The sequence below is a fragment of the Chanodichthys erythropterus genome, chromosome 22 (genome assembly GCF_024489055.1).
Source record: "Chanodichthys erythropterus isolate Z2021 chromosome 22, ASM2448905v1, whole genome shotgun sequence".
Taxonomy (NCBI): domain Eukaryota; kingdom Metazoa; phylum Chordata; class Actinopteri; order Cypriniformes; family Xenocyprididae; genus Chanodichthys; species Chanodichthys erythropterus.
In genome coordinates this window covers 14,515,065-14,535,583 of record NC_090242.1, presented here as the reverse complement: position 1 = coordinate 14,535,583, position 20,519 = coordinate 14,515,065, and the positions used below count along the sequence as shown (strand labels likewise).

The 20,519-nt window shown below is 35.9% G+C and overlaps 1 protein-coding gene across 1 annotated transcript; it reads right to left on the bottom strand.

Moving 5' to 3' along the window:
* Nucleotides 1-6,766: 6,766 nt before the first annotated feature.
* Nucleotides 6,767-19,665, bottom strand: oacyl (O-acyltransferase like). The gene is made up of 15 exons (XM_067377041.1): nucleotides 19,512-19,665; nucleotides 18,555-18,688; nucleotides 18,265-18,343; nucleotides 17,918-18,053; nucleotides 16,411-16,655; nucleotides 16,088-16,255; nucleotides 15,881-15,983; nucleotides 12,639-12,740; nucleotides 12,361-12,526; nucleotides 12,188-12,267; nucleotides 11,093-11,203; nucleotides 9,353-9,476; nucleotides 9,073-9,259; nucleotides 8,647-8,789; nucleotides 6,767-6,915 (listed from the first exon to the last, which is right to left on the bottom strand). The coding sequence occupies exons 1-15, from the start codon at nucleotides 19,663-19,665 to the stop codon at nucleotides 6,817-6,819; spliced, it is 2,031 nt and encodes a 676-aa protein (XP_067233142.1). The 3' UTR covers nucleotides 6,767-6,816.
* Between the last annotated feature and the right edge of the window lie 854 nt (nucleotides 19,666-20,519).

The window sequence follows — 20,519 nt, the reverse complement described above, 5'->3', positions numbered from 1 at the left end:
ACATCTCATGTTTATAGCTCATAGGGAGATTGACACCATACAGTCTGAGGTTTTGGCACTGTAATAAAACACAACAGAATGTTTCATCATTCATGTTACATCATGTGTGTGTGGTGTATTATTTTCTGATAAATTTACGAGCGGGTCATTGACAGCATTGTGTTGGATACAGGAAGAGGTGTGGACAGGCTGGGGGTCTTGAACTCTGCATGACCATTCCTGTGTGTTTAACAAGTCATGTTGATGTTTTGAGTGTGTGTTAGTATGTGTGTCAGAACAGTTGCTGGGCAGATATACAGGCCAGACTGACTAACAAACACACACATCTTGACTTGAGGTGAAGACCCACACAGTTATTTTACACTAATAAAATGTGTTGATGCCAAACATACACCCTTATTCATAAAAACTGATATGAGGACTTGGACATCTTTAATTTGTTTTCTTGGAGGCCACAATGTCTTTGCAGTCGCATCAAAATAGAATGTTATAGGTCATATGTTATGTTTTAGATAACGGATTTCTGATGGCAGCATGGTATACTGATGGCATTAGATGGAAATAACATGGTACTTTGACATTTACATAAGGGTACTCCGCCATTATCTACCTATGTATCTATTTATGTATCTATGTATCTATCTATCTAAGAGCCTGACATACATGGTGGTAATTAATATAATATATAATAAACCATGATGTCGGGCTCTTGAAATCTTATCAAAGAACAGAGTATCACTACACACTCAAAGCACTTCAGACACACGTGTGTTAAACAATGTTAAGAACAGATTGCACAGGGCTTGAGTGTTAACGTATTACAGTAAGTGAATATCTTAAAATTGGTTAATCTCACATCATCAGTTTAAGAAAGAGGAGGAAAAATGCAATACAGCTTTAGTAATTGATATTTTTCAGCATCTGTTTAATAACCAAACATACAAACAGTTGGTCAGGCTATTATTTAAAATTCTGGATCACAGAGAATGAATATTAGTAAACCAGCTTTCAATTATCAATTAAATTAAATTGTTCTTGCTTATTTTTTCCCACAAATCATTCCCACATTAGTATTCAATTATAATAAAATCCATCTTTTCAAATACAAAATATTGAGAAATATATATATATATATGAAAAGAAATTATTCAATAAGAGGTCTGATAAATAAATCTGATTTAATAATCTCTTAATTCATCACTTTGGAAGGTATCCATTCATAGTTACACACTTTGTTTTTTATTAATACTTTTCATTAAAGGTGCCCTAGAACTTCTTTTTAAAAGATGTAATATAAGTCTAAGGTGTCCCCTGAATGTGTCTGTGAAGTTTCAGCTCAAAAATACCCCATAGATTTTTTTAATAAATTTTTTTAACTGCCTATTTTGGGGCATCATTAACTATGCACCGATATATAGGTTGCGGCCCCTTTAAATCTCATGCTCCCCGCCCCAGGAGCTTGCGCTTGCCTTAAACAGCATAAACAAAGTTCACACAGCTAATATAACCCTCAAAATGGATCTTTACAAGCTGTTCGTCATGCTTGCTGGATGCATACATCGGATCATGTGAGTATAGTATTTATTTGGATGTTTACATTTGATTCTGAATGAGTTTGATAGTGCTCCGTGGCTAAAGCTAACATTACACACTGTTGGAGAGATTTATAAAGAATGAAGTTGTGTTTATGAATTATACAGACTGCAAGTGTTTAATAATGAAAATAGCGATGGCTCTTGTCTCTGTGAATACAGTAAGAAACGATTTTAACCACATTTAACAGTACATTAGCAACATGCTAACGAAACATTTAGAAAGACAATTCACAAATATCACTAAAAATATCATGATATCATGGATCATGTCAGTTATTATTGCTCCATCTGCCATTTTTTGCTATTGTTCTTGCTTGCTTACCTAGTCTGATGATTCAGCTGTGCACATCCAGACGTTCTGCCCATGTGTAATGCCTTGAACATGAGCTGGCATATGCAAATATTGGGGGCGTACATATTAATGATCCCGACTGTTACGTAACAGTCGGTGTTATGTTGAGATTCGCCTTTTCTTCGGTCTTTTAAACAAATTAGATTTATATAATAAGGAGGAAACCATGGAGTTTGAAACTCAGTGTATGTCTTTTCCATGTACTGAACTCTTGTTATTTAACTATGCCGAGATAAATTCAATTTTTAATTCTAGGGCACCTTTAAACAAACAGGACAGGAAAGATTTGTGTTATATTTTTCAAATATTGCTCCTTTGAGCATTCTGTTCATCAAGGAAAATCTATCATTTAAGCAGAGCAACTGTTTTCAAATTCATAATAATATAAAAATGTTTCTTTTTGAGCAGCAAATCAGTATATTAAAATGATTTCTGAAGGATCATGTGAAACTAAACACTGGAGTAATGATGCTGAAAATTCTGCTTTGCCATCAGAGGAATAAATTACATCACAATAATATGTTGTTACTGTATTTCTGAAAAATAATAAATGCAGCCTTGGTAAACATAAGAGAGTTCTTTCAAAAAATACCAACCCCAAAAACGCACCAGCATGACCCATGTTGTTATTCCTCCTGAACACTTCTAAACTCTAACATACTAGGTTATATCACAAATCATTGCGCAATCAGTCTTGTTTAAGTGTTTAATTGTGTTGTTATTCCCAATCCAGACACATGCTTACAGATCTAGTCCTGTTCTGGCACAGAACCTGAAGCATTCTTGAATGGAGATATGGAAAACGTCCAGAGTGTCAGCTTTCTAAAGTCAGTTAAATATAACTTCACTAGTATGTGTTGTCGCACAGGGCATCTTCTCGCCGCACCCTATGAATTACTGTATACGCGATATACGTGCACGGCAGGGAGTTAAAGGAGGGTAAGAGGGACTTCAGCAGAAAGTGGGGCACCCTTTGACTTAATTCTCAGGACTACACTCCAGCCGGCCCCAAAAAAAGCACTCTTTAATGAAAAAATGTCAGGACAAAGTGACTCAGAGGGGCTAACTGGACCAGACCTTGATTTGAATTTGTCATATGTGAATTCATCCATGATACTGAATAAGAAGACTGATCTAAGAAGCATCCATCAACAGCTGGAAGACATTCTGACAAATAAAGTCACCATGCAGTTATCACACTGTGTACAAGACCACCTGCTAAAACAGTTTCACAGCTCTCAAATAGCTAATGATTACTTAAGACTAACGTCATAAGTACAGTGCCAGTAAAGCATACTTTAGTGTAGGAGTCATGTTATGCTCATAACCAAAAGTGGTAGGCTATGCAATCCTGATAACGTTTCTTAATCATATTCATCTTTTGGAAACACGTAATTCTTCATTTTAACCACAAGGTAGCGCTTTAGACCTATTATTTATCATGGAAGATTTTACATTATAACCTTAAACGGAATTGAATGTTTTTTTCTTGAAAAGACTAACGTTAAGCACATCATCGAATAACAAATATTAAATGTAAACGATGTGTTCTAAATAGGCCATTTTTTCAAAGCTGGATGTCAGGCTTCAGACACTTTTTTCCTCTATCGACTAACCTGAATAAACCTTCACTTCACTGACTATAGAAATGTCTTACCTTTCATGTACCTTTTTAACTTTGGAAAGTCCGATTCTTAGTAGCGAGATGTCATATATTTCAATTAATCGATTCGAAGAAACTGATTCACTGATTTGTATCATTCAAGTAAGTGTCCTCTGAAGTTCCCGCCTCCCATAGGGTTTTACGTCTTTTTTTGTGTGTGTGTATTTTTTTGTATTTTTAACGTGTGTGTGTGTGTGTGTGAGAGAGAGAGTTGAGTTATATGTGTGTTAATTTGTGTGTGTGTGTGTGTGTGTGTGTGTGTGTGTGTGTGTGTTTGAGGGGGTATGGGGGGCATAGTAGCCTTATCCACAAGTTTCCTACGCCCCACGAGGCCTTGCGTCAAACGTGGGAGCGTCTTCCGGTTCGAAGTAAACAAGCTGGACGTGACACTCATTCATTCAACAGTTGACAGTGATTCAAGATTTAACGATCCAAACTTGCGAACGTTTGTTTTTTACTTAAAGATTTAAGATCCCGGCATCAATATTTGAACAATGTTTTACAATAAAAAATTTTTTTACAGTAATAGTAATGTATTAATTTATGTCAGGAGTGCACATCAATCATGCTAAATCTAACTGATATTTATATTGACAAAAAGAAAACACAGACCTATTCAGTTAGGCCTGCTTCCATTTATTTGCGATCACAAGAATGCAAAAAACAATTCCATTAAGGCTTTTAAATCTAAAGGCTTACACATTTAGAAATATATTGATAACATACCCTATGTTAACGTCACTTTTCTGAGCATTTCTATTTATTTTCCTCTAAATTATGCGATGATTGATATCCGAGGATGTTTGCGCGATCTCTCCGTCTATCTATCCTGATCCTTTCAGCCAGAGCAACAGAGGGAGCTCATGAGAAGACAACAAGAGTTATGAGTTATACGAGTTAACCGGAGTGTGAATCTGTGAAATATGCATTTGTCAGGAATCAACAGGCCCAGGGAAGAGACAGATAAAACATTAAACCATATAAATACACGATTATAATCATATAAGAACTGTCTTCATTCCTCAAGCAGTCTCTGATATTTTCCATAAGTGTATTTTCGCAGTGGTTAACACAAGTAGCCTTTAGCATCGCATACAGTGGAAACGCGACTGGTTCTGGTGCGCACGACACGTTAGGAGCCAATAACATCATAAGGCTTTGGTGCTAGCATCAGTGACGGGAAGTACAGACCGCGGGTTGTTCATGTATTGCAGGGTCTGGATGCTCTAGTCATGCAGCAGCACTTTTGTGGAAGGTCAGTAAAGTAAAGAGCAATTAAGGGCACGAAAACTGTTTATTGTATTGTGATATTAATGTAGTAAACTGAGATGTTGTCCCTGAGCGCCGCAACGACATCTCTCATAAAGATTTGCAACTTTACAAAGTAAACAATGATCCAAAAAACACTTAGCCTCTTCGCTAATTAGAACACAAAATACCATTGGTATGCTACTTCCGCCGCCTCACCGGAAGTTGTACCCACGTTCTCTTTTACAGTAGCGCCCCGCGGAAACAGGTGGATACCACAAATGTTTGATCTTGTGGGTAATTTTTTTGGTACCCCGGAGGAAAACAGCTTATAAATCATGCTAAATGACGATTTATTTTTTTATTTATTTTTTTTTTTTGTTCAGAAATATTTCTAAAAAGATATTTGTTATATGAGTGAAACAAATTTGCCCAAATCAAAACAAGAAACTTAAGAAACTCAGTAAACTAAGAAACGAAAGTTTTGTATTTTTTTTTTTTTCTACAACGCAGTCATTAGAAGGCTAAACAAAAAAGCTTGCTGCATACTACAGTACGTATATAGTGTGCAGCATATGCTGTGCACAATGTGTGAATTTTCTGTACCCAGAATTCCTGGATGACCTCCTACGTTTGCCAAAATGAACCATATACTCAAACAGAGCATACTAAAAAAAAAAAAAAAGGAAGGAAAAACAAAAAGCATACTTACTAGAATACTGTATCTCACAATGCAATGCATTTGACTGCTTTATTGGACCTGCACTTCTTTTTTTTTTCTTTTTCTTTTTTTAAACGTTTTAACACAATTTTGGAAATATTAATTAGATTAAAATTGAATTTTTCAGTAAATTGAGGTTTATTGCTTCTATTACTTGTACTAGGCAGTAGGCTATTGTATAGTGCAGTAAGTTGGTGTTAAGTTAGAGTTATTGCATTCCTTTAATTTGAGCTTGAACTTGTTACACAAAAGTCAAAATGAGTTGCATGAAGTTTTAAAGTAGTTCTGTAATTTCTAAGTTGTCAAATAACTAACTTGGCCTCTTGAAGAGTTGATTGAGCACTTGATGTTGATTGTCTTCATATGATTCAGATGTTGTGGCTTGGCTGATTACAGTGGGCACACAAGTGGGTTATATACTCTCTTTTGATTATAGTACATTTACTGTGTTAGAATCTAACGAGAATAAAAACTTAAAATAAATGAGTGCATTACTAAATGATGCTTCTGTTTCATTTTCTTTTAAATGTTGATGTTGATTGTCCTGATATGATTCAGATGTTGTGGCTTACTTGATTACAGCAGGCACTCAGGTGGGAACATAACATGTTTGTTCAGAAATATTTCTAAATTTGTAAATATATATGAGTTATGTGTTTTTTTCTCAAGCAAGCTTTCTTTTCTGAATTAACTAATGGGATGATTTGTGATTTTTTTATTTACAATGATGGATTGTTAAATGACTCATCTTTCACTTCCTGCTATTAAGATGTGGTCGCCTCAACTTCAGATGCTGACGTCTGGTCAGTGTTTTATTGTCTTGAGCTGCTCATACTTGAGGTCGTGTTTATCCATGACATCAGCTCATTTCACGCAGGACATCATTTCATCATGAGACACATTTCCTGCTTCATAATATGCATACTTCCCTGCTACACAGTATGCAAAAAAACAGTACCTCAAACAGTCAGTGACAACCATATGACAACATACACTAATGCATTGGGACTTTGCAATTCAACTATTAATTCTGTACATCAATATAGGCTATCATTTATTTTATGCATTCAAATAACAACACCAAAGCTCTCTAACATGTTCATAAACAGTAATCTACAGCTTTCACAGAATGAAATGAGGTACAAGGGGAATAAATGAATAAATATACTGCAATTGGTCTCTTAAATATATATAAATCTTCTCTTCACCTTCCAGTTTTGAGGGAATGAAGCAGGACTTATCGTTTTGACAGGAAGAGATACGGCTTTTCAATTAGCACAGTTAACACGTAACCTATAGGGATTGTCAACAGCAGATGACCCAGAAACAGGTAGAACTGAGGACAGAAAACGAGAGAAAAGAAGACAAAATGCTAATTAAAAATGCCATAACTTGACTTGATCAAAAGTGACAGTAAAGACATTTACAGTGTTGCAAAAGATTTCCATTCCCAACAAATGTTTGAACTTTCTATTCATCAAAGAATCCTGGAAAAAAACATATCAGTTTCCACAAAAACATCAAGCATAACAACTGTTTTCAGTATTGTTAATAAGAAATGTAACACTGAATGCTGGAGTATAATGATGCTGAAAATTCAGCTTTGTCATTAAAGGACTACCATTTTAAAATAGAAAACGATTATTTGAAATTGTAGTGATATTTCACGATATCAGCTTTTACTGAATTTTTTGATCAAATAAATGCAGCCTTGGTGAGCATAAGAGATATTTTTCAAAAACATTAAATGTGCTATATGTAAGCATTTTCATGTATTAATCTCTTTTTTTATTGCCACTGTGTTAACAGCTTGTAACTAATCTTAAAGGGTTAGTTCACCCAAAAATTAAAATAATGTAATTTATTACTCACCCTCATGTCGTTCCACACCCGTTGTTTATCTTCAGAACACAAATTAATATATTTTTGTTGAAATCCGATGGCTCAGTGAGGCCTGCATAGCCAGCAATGACATTTCCTCTCTCAAGATACATTAATGTATTAAAAACATATAACAAAAAAAACAAAATAACAACTTATATAGTGATGGCCGATTTCAAAACACTGCTTCATTAAGCTTCGGAGCGTTATGAATCTTTTGTGTCGAATCATGATTCGGGTCATGTGTCAAACTGCCAACAGCTGAAATCACGTGATTTTGGCGTTCCGAACCACTGATTCGGCACAAAAGATTCATAACGCTCCGAAGCTTACTGAAGCAGTGTTTTGAAATCGGCCATCACTATAAGTTGTCATTTTGTTTTTTTTGGCACACCAAAAAAATTCTTGTCGCTTTATAATATTAATATTGAACCACTGTACTCACATGAACTGATTTAAATATGTTTTTAGTACATTAATGGATCTTGAGAGAGGAAATGTCATTGCTGGCTATGCAGGCCTCACGGAGCCATCGGATTTCAACAAAAATATCTTAATTTGTGTTCCGAAGTTTAACGAAGGTCTTACAGGTGTGGAACGACATGAGGGTGACTAATAAATGACAGAATTTTCATTTTTGGGTAAACTAACCCTTTAAAGAACGAGACCTTCCCCCAACTTTGTAGGCTGTAGAAGACTAAATTTTTATGAGAAGGACTCCAGACGGTTTTGCGGGGAAAATCCAAAGGAATCATAACATTGTAATTTTAATCAAGCTCATCTTTAAAAAAAAAAAAAAAAAATGTTGGTGAATCATGTTCAGCACGAGCTCAAGCACAAGCAATGAGCTGCTGGCTGCAGTTCACTTAACGGCCACCGGTGTCGCTAATAACAATGGTTTCTGAATTCTGCATGTAGCCCCTTTTAGAAAAATGGTAACAATTTACAACAAGGTTTCATTTGTTAACATTAGTTAACTATTAGTTAACATGAACTAACAACAATGAACAATGCTTCTACAGCATTTATTAATCTTAATAAATAAATAAAGTGAGCTTATATGATGTGTGAGCTTAATCAGTCCATTTACTATACATCCACATGCATTTTGATGTGAAATACCTTAACTAAATAGTGTAACTGTCCTGCACACTCTCATCTGCATTTATTTGGAGAGAATACTTACAAAGTTGAAGTCAGTGTAGTGCATGGTTGTCTCTTGTTTGCCGTTGTACAGTATAATAATGATGGGGTGGATCAGATAACAGGCAAAGCTGATGTTAGACAGAGGAGTCCACAGGCCTAAAGACAGAATTTTATCCACAAACCCTGTACAGACAGATAAATATTTAGGGACTTCTGAACGAACACCACTTACATGCATTTTTATTTGGCTGACACTTAGCTGACCAATTATGGTGCTTATTAAAATCATTTGTTATTATTACACAGCTGGTTCTTGCCTCATATCGCAATTTAATCTTTTTCCTCTCACTTAAAATAATTTCAATTCAAATCAATGTTCATTTATTTAGTAGCAGCTATGTAATAATGTAAGGTCAGCTAGTCTTTACCACATAAATAAACCCCAACAAGTGGCTCTTCTTGTTACCTCCGTGTCCTTCCTCACAGGCGAGGATGATCCAGACCAGAGCCAGGGCCCAAAGCGAGCGGTGCATTCCTTGATAAACAGCATGAGGAAGAGATGGATAAGGCGGGACTTCTCTCAGCACATAGGCCAATCCCACTAACAGCGCCATGATTGACAGGGAGCAGAGCCAACCTATGACTACCTGCCACTGTCACATAGAAAAATTGATCTGTTATGTGACTGAAAACTCATTTTTGATCTAAAAAAGAACACTGAGACTTGTATGTATTCAAGACATTGCCTGTTGTTTTATAAGCATCTCTTTCTTGTTTGTCATGTATATTCCAGCAAGAATGCCCAGCAGATACGGCCCATATCTTGTGTAGGGTTTGTTGTAGTAATATTGAAAGTAGCTTTCATATGCCCTGAAAACAAGCCAACCAGTACAGAATATCAATGAATGACATTTCAAAAGCAATTTGAAACAATTAAGTAACTTTTAAAGGGTTAATTCACCTGACTATGTAAATTCTGTCATCAGTTACTCACCCTGGCGTTCCAAAGGCTTAATTTTTGTCCCTCCACTGACAGTCCATGCAATTACCACAAAATAGTCAAATTGACTACAGTGGTTCAACCTTAAAGGAACACTCCACTTTTTTTGAAAATAGGCTCATTTTCCAACTACCCTAGAGTTAAACAGTTGAGTTTTACCGTTTTCGAATCCATTCAGCCGATCTCCGGTTCTGGCGGTACCACTTTTAGCATAGCTTAGCATAGTTCATTGAATCTGATTAGACCGTTAGCATCGCGCTTAAAAATGACCAAAGAGTTTTGATATTTTTCCTATTTAAAACTTGACTCTTCTGTAGTTAAATCGTGTACTAAGACCGACAGAAAATAAAAAGTTGTGATTTTCTAGGCTGATATGGCTAGGAACTATACTCTCATTCAGGCGTAATAATCAAGGAACTTTGCTGATGTTCCATGGCTGCAGCAGTGCAATGATATTACGCAGCGCCCGTGAACCCCTGCTTGCACAGGGAACGTGCCGTGCAACCATGGAGACGTTTGTGAGAGACTCTGTGTAATATCATTGCACTGCTGCACCCATGATACGGCAGCAAAGTTCCTTGATTATTACGCTGGAATGAGAGTATAGTTCCTAGCCATATCAGCCTAGAAAATCGCAACTTTTCATTTTCTGTCAGTCTTAGTACATGATTTAACTACAGAAAAGTCATTTTTTAAATAGGAAAAATATCAAAACTCTTTGGTCATTTTTAAGCGCAATGCTAACGGTCTAATCAGATTCAATGAACTATGCTAAGCTATGCTAAAAGTGGTACCGCCAGAACCGGAGATCGGCTGAATGGATTCGAAAACGGTAAAACTCAACTGTTTAACTCTAGGGGAGTTGGAAAATGAGCCTATTTTCAAAAAAAGTGGAGTGTTCCTTTAATGTTATGAAGCGATGAGAATACTTTTTGTGTGCAAAAACAAAACAAAAATAACTACTTGAACCTTTGTCAAGGAAACAAACAAGGAAGCATGCACTGAGTTCACTACGTATGACAAATTGTTATTAATTGTAATTATTCAAATTGTTGAATAAAGTCATTATTTTAGTTTTTGCGCATAAAAAGTATTCTCTTCGATTCATAACATTAAGGTTGAACCACTGCAGTCATGTTGACTATTTTAACCATGTTTTCAACTACCTTTCTGGACGTCAAAAGGTGCAATGACTTTGCTGCCTCTGTGTGGATCAAATACCCTTGGATTTCATCAAAAATATCTTAATTTGTGTTTCAGAAGATGAATGAAGGTCTTACGGGTGTGGAACGATATGAGGGTGAGTAATTAATGACAGAAATTTCATTTTTGGGTGAACTTATCCTTGAAGGGAATAAAAATCAGATTCAAACTGACTCTGCATTGCATTGGCAGCTGTTAGAGGCCATAATCAAAGCATTTTAAAAATGCCTGCTTTGGATGTGTGATTTCGTCTCATTGCGGTAAAAAAAAGAAGATCTCTTACAGTGTGGATGGCTGGTGCACAGGGAGATGCAGGAAACCAGTGATCAGGGCTCCTGTTACACTGGAGAGCATTAGGAGAACTGACGACACAACGACAAGCACACGTTTGTTCCTGGAAATGAGCAAAGAGCTGTTGATTATGGCCTGGAAACGACTGGCAACCTTTATATGGTTCAATTTCACAAAACCTGTCAAGAGCATTTCATATTTTATACTAGAAAAAATAGAAATGAGAAATAATGGCTTGTTTAAAGAAAACAAAGCCAGTTTTTAAGACTATTAAGATGGCTTGCATGGCATTCTCATAACTGTAATGAGAAAAATCTTAAAATTAAATACTTTTAATCAGCAAGGATATATTAAATCGATTTCTATTTCAAATAAATGCTTTTATTTTGAACTTTTTGAGAAAAAAAGTATCACAATTTCCACAAAAATATTAATTAGCACAACTGTTTTTAACACTGATAATAAGAAATGTTTTATGAGTACCAATATTAGAATATTAGAATGATTTCTGAAGGATCATGTGACATTGAAAACTGGAGTTATGGCTACTGAAAATTCAGCTTTTCCATCACAGGAATAATTGCATTTTAAAATGTATTAAAACAGAAAACAGTTCTTTGCAATAATATTTCACAATATTGCTGTTTTTACTGTATTTTTGACCAAATAAATGCAGCTTTGGTGAGCACAAGATACTTTTTTCTGAAACATAAAAATAATAATCTTATTGTGCTCAAACCTTTGAGCCTATGAAATTATTTTATTTGTAAATACTTTTTTTGTACTGCTTTTAATCTATTTTTATTACATTACTTTATTCATTTATTATAGTGCCTTTACTGTGTTAGAATCCAGTGAAAATCACAATTAATAAAAAAATAATAAAATAAGTGAGCAAATTACTGTAATTACGATACTAAAAAAAAAAAAAAACATTTAAAAAGGGCAAATTTTCTTCTTCTTCTTCTTTTATTTTAGGGTTACCTTGACCTTGACATGTTTTCATAAAATTCAACCACATGTCTAATATGAGATATAAAGGGTGGTGTGGTAATAAATTCTGTATTTATGATACAGGCATTCTTACATTCTGTATAGGAAGATCAGAAAAGGTGTTGTTGCATAGAACTGGAAGTCAATGGAGAGATACCATGTCCAGGGTGCACACTTCAAAATAAAATAAAAAATCATTCTCATAATACCATTTTAACCATATTCTGCAATTACATAAGTGAAGTGATCAGATCAATCGAGACGTACAATGTCTGTGATGGTGAAGAGGTTGTTGATGAGGAGCAGGTTTGACCACCAGTATTTCTTACAGCTGAAGACCTCATCCTCTGCTATGAACCAGAACACCCCTCTCTGTACGACAGAGAAGAGTCCAATGGTTAGGCACACGATAAAGAGGTGGAGAGGCTGGATCCTGACAAGAAACAGACAGCGTAAAGGCAGATGATTATCAGTAAATCAACCCTGAAAAAAATGGTGTAGAACTAACATGCGCCTTGACTGGAAGCTATGAAGATAAAACTAACCGCTTGAACCGCTTGAAGAGGAAATGAGCCACCAGACTGAAGCTAAGCGTGTTATCTGACCTCTGGATGGAGTTCAGCAGTGATTTGGCACTCAAAAGACCACTGACACAACCAAACAAACAAGACACGGTCAATATTAATAAGCCAGTTATTCTTACAAGCAAGATTATATCAAGCAACATGGTTAAACAATGTTTTGGTAAAACTATTTTAAGGTGATGTTAAAGTTTAATTACACAAATAAGTAATGAGTATTAATTAACTGCATGTACTTACTATATAGGGTTTGGTTTAGGGTTAATTGCTTTTAATAATTATGTATAATTTAGTAAATTACAGATAAATACCCTACTTATCATAAGCCAATTGTACACAATTATTCTGGGCATTTTCTGTACAATATACCTGCATTTATTTTTCTGAAACATAAATCACAACTTTTACTCATGAATAAATATAAGCTAGTATTTAAAAGGCAAATGCAAATAAATAAATACAAATAATGCCATTACTTAATTTCCAATAATTCTCAAAATTTTTCCAATGGGAAGAGATGGTTTTCTCGATTTAGGTCTTGTGTCCACCAAAGCGTTTTTTAGCCAGCTGAAAACGCCAATGTTTTTGTTTTTTTCAGATGAGAGTCAACGCGCTGTTACGAAATATTCACAGAATTATTATCTGATGTCAACCAAAGTCCCTTTAAGACAAGTCATTTCACTCGGCGGCCATCTTTGAAACGCATCTCGGGCATCCATGTCTCATATTTTTTTTTCCCCAAACGCTCGAATCATGACAAAAAAAAAAAACACTATTTTTTAGGCTGGATCAAGCTAATGCGCATGCGCAGACCTAAATACGCGTCTCTTGTGCCTCATTTCGGAGGCGCGCCTCTGACTGTTTCTAATAGACCCCTTAATCGCCTACGTCACTGTGACGTCACCGCTCTAGCTGGAGGCAAAACATGAACAAGAACTAATAGCGGTCGCTCTAAAAGTTTGAGGTTTTGACTTTAAAATGTCGTCTTGTTGTGTTTTTGGCTGCCAGAATAAAAGGAACAGGACTTTTGGTTCACAACTAAAGTTTTACCAGATCCCGGCAGACATTCCTTCACAGAAATCAAAAAGATAATTGTGGTTGAAAGCAATACAGCGTACAGACTGGACGGAGACGATCATAAATAATACTCTTGTTTGCAGTGCACACTTCATATTAGGTAAAATAATCGATGCATATGTAATGGTTTGTTGGTTTTATCTAGTACAAATCAGCAAGTTTCTGTTTTATAGGTGAAAAGTCGCCAACTTTCAGCGCACTAGCTAAATGTTAAACAAACATACAGTGATAGATGTGTGTGCCATCAATGAATGGTCTCTTAAAATAATCCACATTGCAAGCCATAATCATAGTTAGCCCAGCGTTAGGTTACATTAGACAATAAGCCTTGACAAAATTCCCCGAACCACCCGAAAGTAATTCATATGTTGTCTAGGAAATATCCAAAACTTAAGTTAATTTACAAAAATAGCTGTCACGGTCCCGCAGAGTCAGTGACTGTACATATTCGAACAGTTCTGAACCTTCTTCTGCATCTATGTTTAATAAATCCCTCCTAAAACATGCTAGCTTACGCTTGTCAACATTGAGTCCAGCGTCTCTTTTTGCCTCCAGCTAAGCCCCGCCCACCAGGAAACGTTGCAATGTTTACAAACTTTTAAGGGGTCTATAGAAACCAGTGTTTCTAACGGCCGCTGCAGTGACGCGTGACTTTACCAGTCGGCGATTGGCTCTTATTTTGAAGGTGGGACTTATTCCGCCATATCCGGTTGTTAAGTCTGACGTCACGCGGCAGCGCTTCCGGGTCCTAATGCTCTATCTCATACCACAAGAAAACAACAAATGGTGCTAATATTCATACACTATGTGGTGTAATACTACAAAAAATATATAATTATAACCTTTATCTCCATACCAAAATTCCAGATGGCCAGACAGTGATTCATCTTTTATTAATCGTTAAAATATTAATATCTGTGACGCTGCAAGCACGGAGCGTTGTGTAGACTATAAGTATTTAAAATGTTTAACTTTTTAAAATGATTGATGTTTAAAATGAATAAATAGCGCTCATAAACAGCCGTCGATGGCATTCTCAAGTGAAACGAGTCGAGGCTCGTTCAAAACAATACGAGTGACATGTCTTGTGTTATTCTAGTCTTTGTGTCGACACAATGTAACATACTTGCTCTGGCACTCGTTTTGATTCCCTCTAAAGTAGATTATTTCTGATAACAAGCAAAATAAATAACAAGTACATTACATTAGCTAGCAAGTTAAACTATGTCTAAAGTTAAAACCAGTATTATTTTGGGTTACCAGTAGAAGAAAAGAACCGTTACTTGGCCAAACTTAAATGCCACAAAGTTACTACTAGACCCATTCAACAAACACAGACCGGAAATTACTGTAAACTGTGAGTTGGCATTCTGACGCAGAACCCAGAAGCCTGCACTGTACACTGCGTAGGAGAATAAGGGGAGAGAAGAAATTGTTGAATAAAGTCGTTATTTTTGTTTTGTTTTTGCACACAAAAAGTATTCTCGTCACTTCATAACATTAAGGTTGAAACACTGTAGGACTATGTATATATAGAACATGTGGACTATTTTCACGATGTCTTTACTACTTCTCTGGACCTTGAATGTTGTAATTACATTGCTTTCTATGGGAGATATAAAAACCTCTTGGATTTCATTAAAAATATCTTAATTTGTGTTCCAAAGATTGGAAAAATGAAAGGTTTTACGGGTTTGGAACGACATGAGGGTGAATAATTAATGACAGAAATTTCAGTTTTGGGTGAACTAACCCTTTGCATTTTCGCGTACAGAAGAAAATGTTACCGATGATCACACAGATCAGCGGAAACGTTTAAAAACGCCGTATAATTCATATGCAGTTGTTGGCAATGTCACTAAAGAAACAGTGTCTATAGACTGAACATGATGTCTCCGTTTCACAAATTTGCATTTTTGTAGTTTACAAGATGATATCAGTATCGTTTTGTTTGTTTGTTTTTTTCAAAAACTTTGTATACCGTTAAAAGGCTGTATTTCCAGCCCCCAAAACGCTGTTGTCGTGTAAATTACCAAAATCCATAAAATATTTTTTTCTCCTGGCTAAGACTTGACATTTGTCAAAGTTTTCGTCTACTATGACATGAGCCATTGCTAAGGTGGTCTTACCCCAGCAGCAGAAAAGAGTCAACCGCTAGATACACGGGCCCACTGAAGGCTAAGACATACAGAGGGTTCTTCTCTACCATGTCCTTCCACCTCTTATCATTATCTACATGGAAACAAATCAGGTGAAACTGATGAATTCAGGTGAAAGACACAAACAAAACTTAGTATAATAGTGCGTGGATACGGATATCTCCCCCTCACTCTCACCCAGGTTACTCCAGGCACTGAGCTGCACGGTGTGGCCTGAGATGATCCAGAGGAGACTGAGGATACGGATGCCATTCAAAGAGGAATAACTGCTTCCAGAGCTTTCTGTGGCGAGCAACCCCTGACTGCTGTTCTGCACAGAGAGCGCCTGAAGACACGATAACACAGCTGAGAAAAGAGAATATGAGGACAGAAGAGGGGAAAAGGTGGAAATAATGCGAGGAAAGGGTGAAAAAATAATCAATTAAAATGGGTCAAATCGGCATATGTATTTGCTATAAATGCTAAGAAGAGTATTTGTGTGTCTCTTTGTGTGTACTTGCTCTTTGAGATGCCGTGCTGGACATTTTCTGCATTTTGATTCTTCGTTTGTGTGGCATCGGGGGCGCCACTGCATTCTTTACTCTGATTGGCCGAGCCATTAGTCAAGATGGCGCCGTATTGGTTGGTGTTTGAGGTTTGAGCAAAACCCACCGCTGGCCTCACCTCTCTGTTTCTCTTCCTTTTTATTAACGCCACACAGATGGAAGCTATGAGAGGAAGTGCCAATAATGCACAGCACACAAACCTGAGACACAAAACACTCATTCAGTCTTTACAGTATTACTTACTGTTTTTGTTTCAAGAAAAAAAATTTGTACTTATATTTGCAATCTCATTCACCCAAAACACCTAGCAACCACCCAGTACAACCTAGTAATGCCCTAGATAGAAACCATGCATCTACCTAGCTATGCCCTAGCAACCACCAGAACCACCTAACAACTGCATCAAAAGTCTCAAACCACTTTAGTAACTACATAGCAATGCCCTAGCAACCACCAGAACACCTTATCATATAACTAGATACACCATAGCAACTACCAGAACAACGTAGCATCTGTATAGTCTCAAAAATACCTTAGATACTGCAACCTAAAATTTACCTACCCAGAACAACCTGGCACCTGTATAGTCTCAAAACATATTAGTTTTTGCATAACAGTGCCTTAGCAACCACCCAAAACAACCTAGCATATATCAAGCAATGCCCTAACAACCACCAAGAACAACCCATCAACTGTATAGACTCAATAAACCTTAGCGACTCCATAGCAACGCCCTAGGAACCACCCAGAACAACCTAACGACTGCATCAAGTTTCAAAATACCTTAGTATATGCATAGCAATGCCCTAGCAACCACCCAGAACACCCTATTTTCTACCTGGCAACACCCTAGCAACCACCCAGAATGTTCTATCATCTGTATAGTCTCAAAACACCTTAGCAATTGCATATCAATGCCCTAGCAACCACCCAAAACATCTTATAATCTACCTAGCAATGCCCTAGCAACCACCCAGAACAACCTATCAACTGTATTAGGTCTCAAAACAACTGCATTGCAATGCCCTAGCAGCCACCCAGAACAATCTAGCATTTAGCTAACAACAATGCCCTGGCAACCACCCAGAACAGGCAGCTGCATAAAAAGTCTCAAAACTTCTTAAAAACTTCTTAAACATTCTTAACTTCTTATTCACTTCATTGCAATGCCCTAGCAACCACCCAGAACACCCTAGCAACTGCATAAGAGTCTTAAAATACTTTAGCAACATTGCGAGTTCTTTGCGAGCAAATGCAAAGTTTCTTGGGGAAACACAAAAGTTTCGAAAGAGAATGCAATGTTTCTCAGGGGAGAGCAAAAGTTTCGAAACATTTTTTCCTCCCATCTCACTCCATCCCCATATCCCTTTAGGGGTCCCATACATGTGCAAGTACCACAAGTCAAATGGTACTTCTAAAAATAAACCATATATACAAGTATGTATGTGTGTGTGTTACTCACAGGCAGACTACAGCAGACAGGTCTGGATGGGGGGAATCACTGAGGCATTGTGTCATAAATATGCCCAATGTGGAATCCGACATCAAGATTGAAGGCACAGAAGGAAGCAAAGAGATGTGTTTCTGTTCAAATGCCTCTGCAGACACAAACACACAAATGTAGACAGGTGTACATTACACATGCCCCACACAAAAATGATGAAGAAGCACAGTAAATCTATATCTCTTTTATTATCTTGCATCAAGGGTCAATCATTTGTCTAATCTAATGCAATGACAAAGACATTTTAAGGGTAGCATGATTGTTTAAATACTGTTGTGTACATTAGACACAATGATTTCACTCACCATAAACCACTAGCGTCTGGACTTCTGATTCTGTACAAGAGTCTGGAACACAAAGACCCACAAAGTACTCCACCCTATCCTGCATAACAGAAACAAATATCACCAATAATCACTCTTTCAACTCAATTCAAGACCATATCAGGTTGTTTAATCAAATTGCAATATTTGTTTAACACACTGGCATGATACATGGCACACTTATAATACAAAATATGCAATATTATAAAATATTTTTTCTTAGTGAACTGAGGTGTATATATTGTGCATTTGCATGGTTTGTGTGAATGTACCTGTTTGAGGAACACCTGGCAGTACTGTCCCCTGAACTCTGGGCCCTCCACGGACAGACACTCTCTGAGAGATCCGGGTCGGTTCACATTCCCTCCCACAACATCACTGCCAATCTTACCAAATGCATCATACACTACAACAACAAGTGGAGAAGGACATATATATATATATATATATATATATATATATATATATATATATATATATATATATATATATATATATATATATATAAAACAAATGGATAAAATAAAAAAAAAGATTGATAAAGTGATGAAGAGAAAAAAATAGGATACATTATATGAACAATAAACCCACCCAGGCCAGAACACCATATCATCCAAGCAACACCCTAGAAACCACCCAGACCAACCTAGCAACTGTATAAAGTCTCAAAAACATATGGAGAAAAAATATCAGAAAACAAAGAGAAAAAAAAATTATATATATAAAAAATAAATAGAATACATATTAAAAATAAATAGCACTACGATATTTTAAATGTTTCAAATCTTATAAATAATTGATAAAATAATAATAATGCAAAAATAACTGAAAAAGATAAAAAATTATGAACATAATATACATAAAAAATACTATATATATATACATATATATATATATATATATTATATATATTAAATAATAAATAAAATAATAAAAATGAATATAAATATATAATGAAATATTATAAATCGATATTGGGTAAAATAATATAAGTAATAAAAATATTATATGAAATTTAATAAAAAATAAAATTATACATAATATCAAAAATAAATAAATAAATAGTTCTAAGATATTCTAAATAATGTTTCAAATAATATAAATATTGTTAAATAAAAATGACTGATAACAGTGTTACATGATTCTGGGAGTAAAAAGCAAAGCTCAACCTGAAAACATGAGCCCCATTAAGAATTATGCTTCAGTAAAAGTCTGGCATTATTACTTACTCAAGACTGCATATTTGCTTGGAGTTTCTTTCTGTAATTCCTTGAGGAACGTTGTTGTGTCCTTCATGCATTTTAGCGTCACGTTCCAGGCACATGCGTTGTGGCAAACAAACAGGTACATCAGAGTGACAGCACTCCATGTTAACCGTAGCATCTTGTACAGTATTTCATTTTTGCCGTTTCACTGGTTTAAATAATGTGAGAGCAGGACACATGATGGGTGAAGAGGTGGACATGTGACCCGTCATACTCTCGCACCATTAAAATGACCGTGGAAATCAAAACGCCACGCTCAGATGCTAGTCTGCTCATCACACCCAAAACCAAACATAATCAGCCCTTTACCACCAGGAGGCTAATGAACAACATTGTTTGTTTTGTGAATGTGGTCATGATTAGGTCTCTGCTTTGAAGACCAAAATCTGCTGAAAAAAAAAAAGGCCAAATCATCTGAGCTATGCAAACCACATATGGTTAGTTCCGTGTCAACTCAACCCGAGGTCCCTGGATCAAATTTTTGATTCTGTTAACATTTGTTTTTCTGTACAAAGACAAACATAAATAGTGATGAAAGCCAAAATATTAAATGTCAAAGATATATAATTACTGAGTAATCCACTATTTTGTAGAGGGGGTTCAAATGTCAATTTTCACCTGAGATTTGGAGCCAAATTAGAGGGGTGTAAAATGACTTTAGAAAGATGGCAGCATCATTATTTTATTTTTACACCGAGATTGGTAGGTCTATTAGTGAAATCTGTTGACTTTAGCAATCTTTGTTTTATTATATGCATCTTGAGACAAAAAAATGACACTGACATATTTTAAGATATATCAGTACAAGTTGCTTTCAGTTAAAATCATGAATTTTAGACTCGGACTAGCTTAAGCCTTGTCTGTGAAACCAGGGGAAGAAGTATTAAATATATCTTAATATCCTTTTAGATTCTGGTTCTTAACTAACTTTCCTTTTGGTATCTTCATTTTAAATGCCCTCGATGGCTCAAT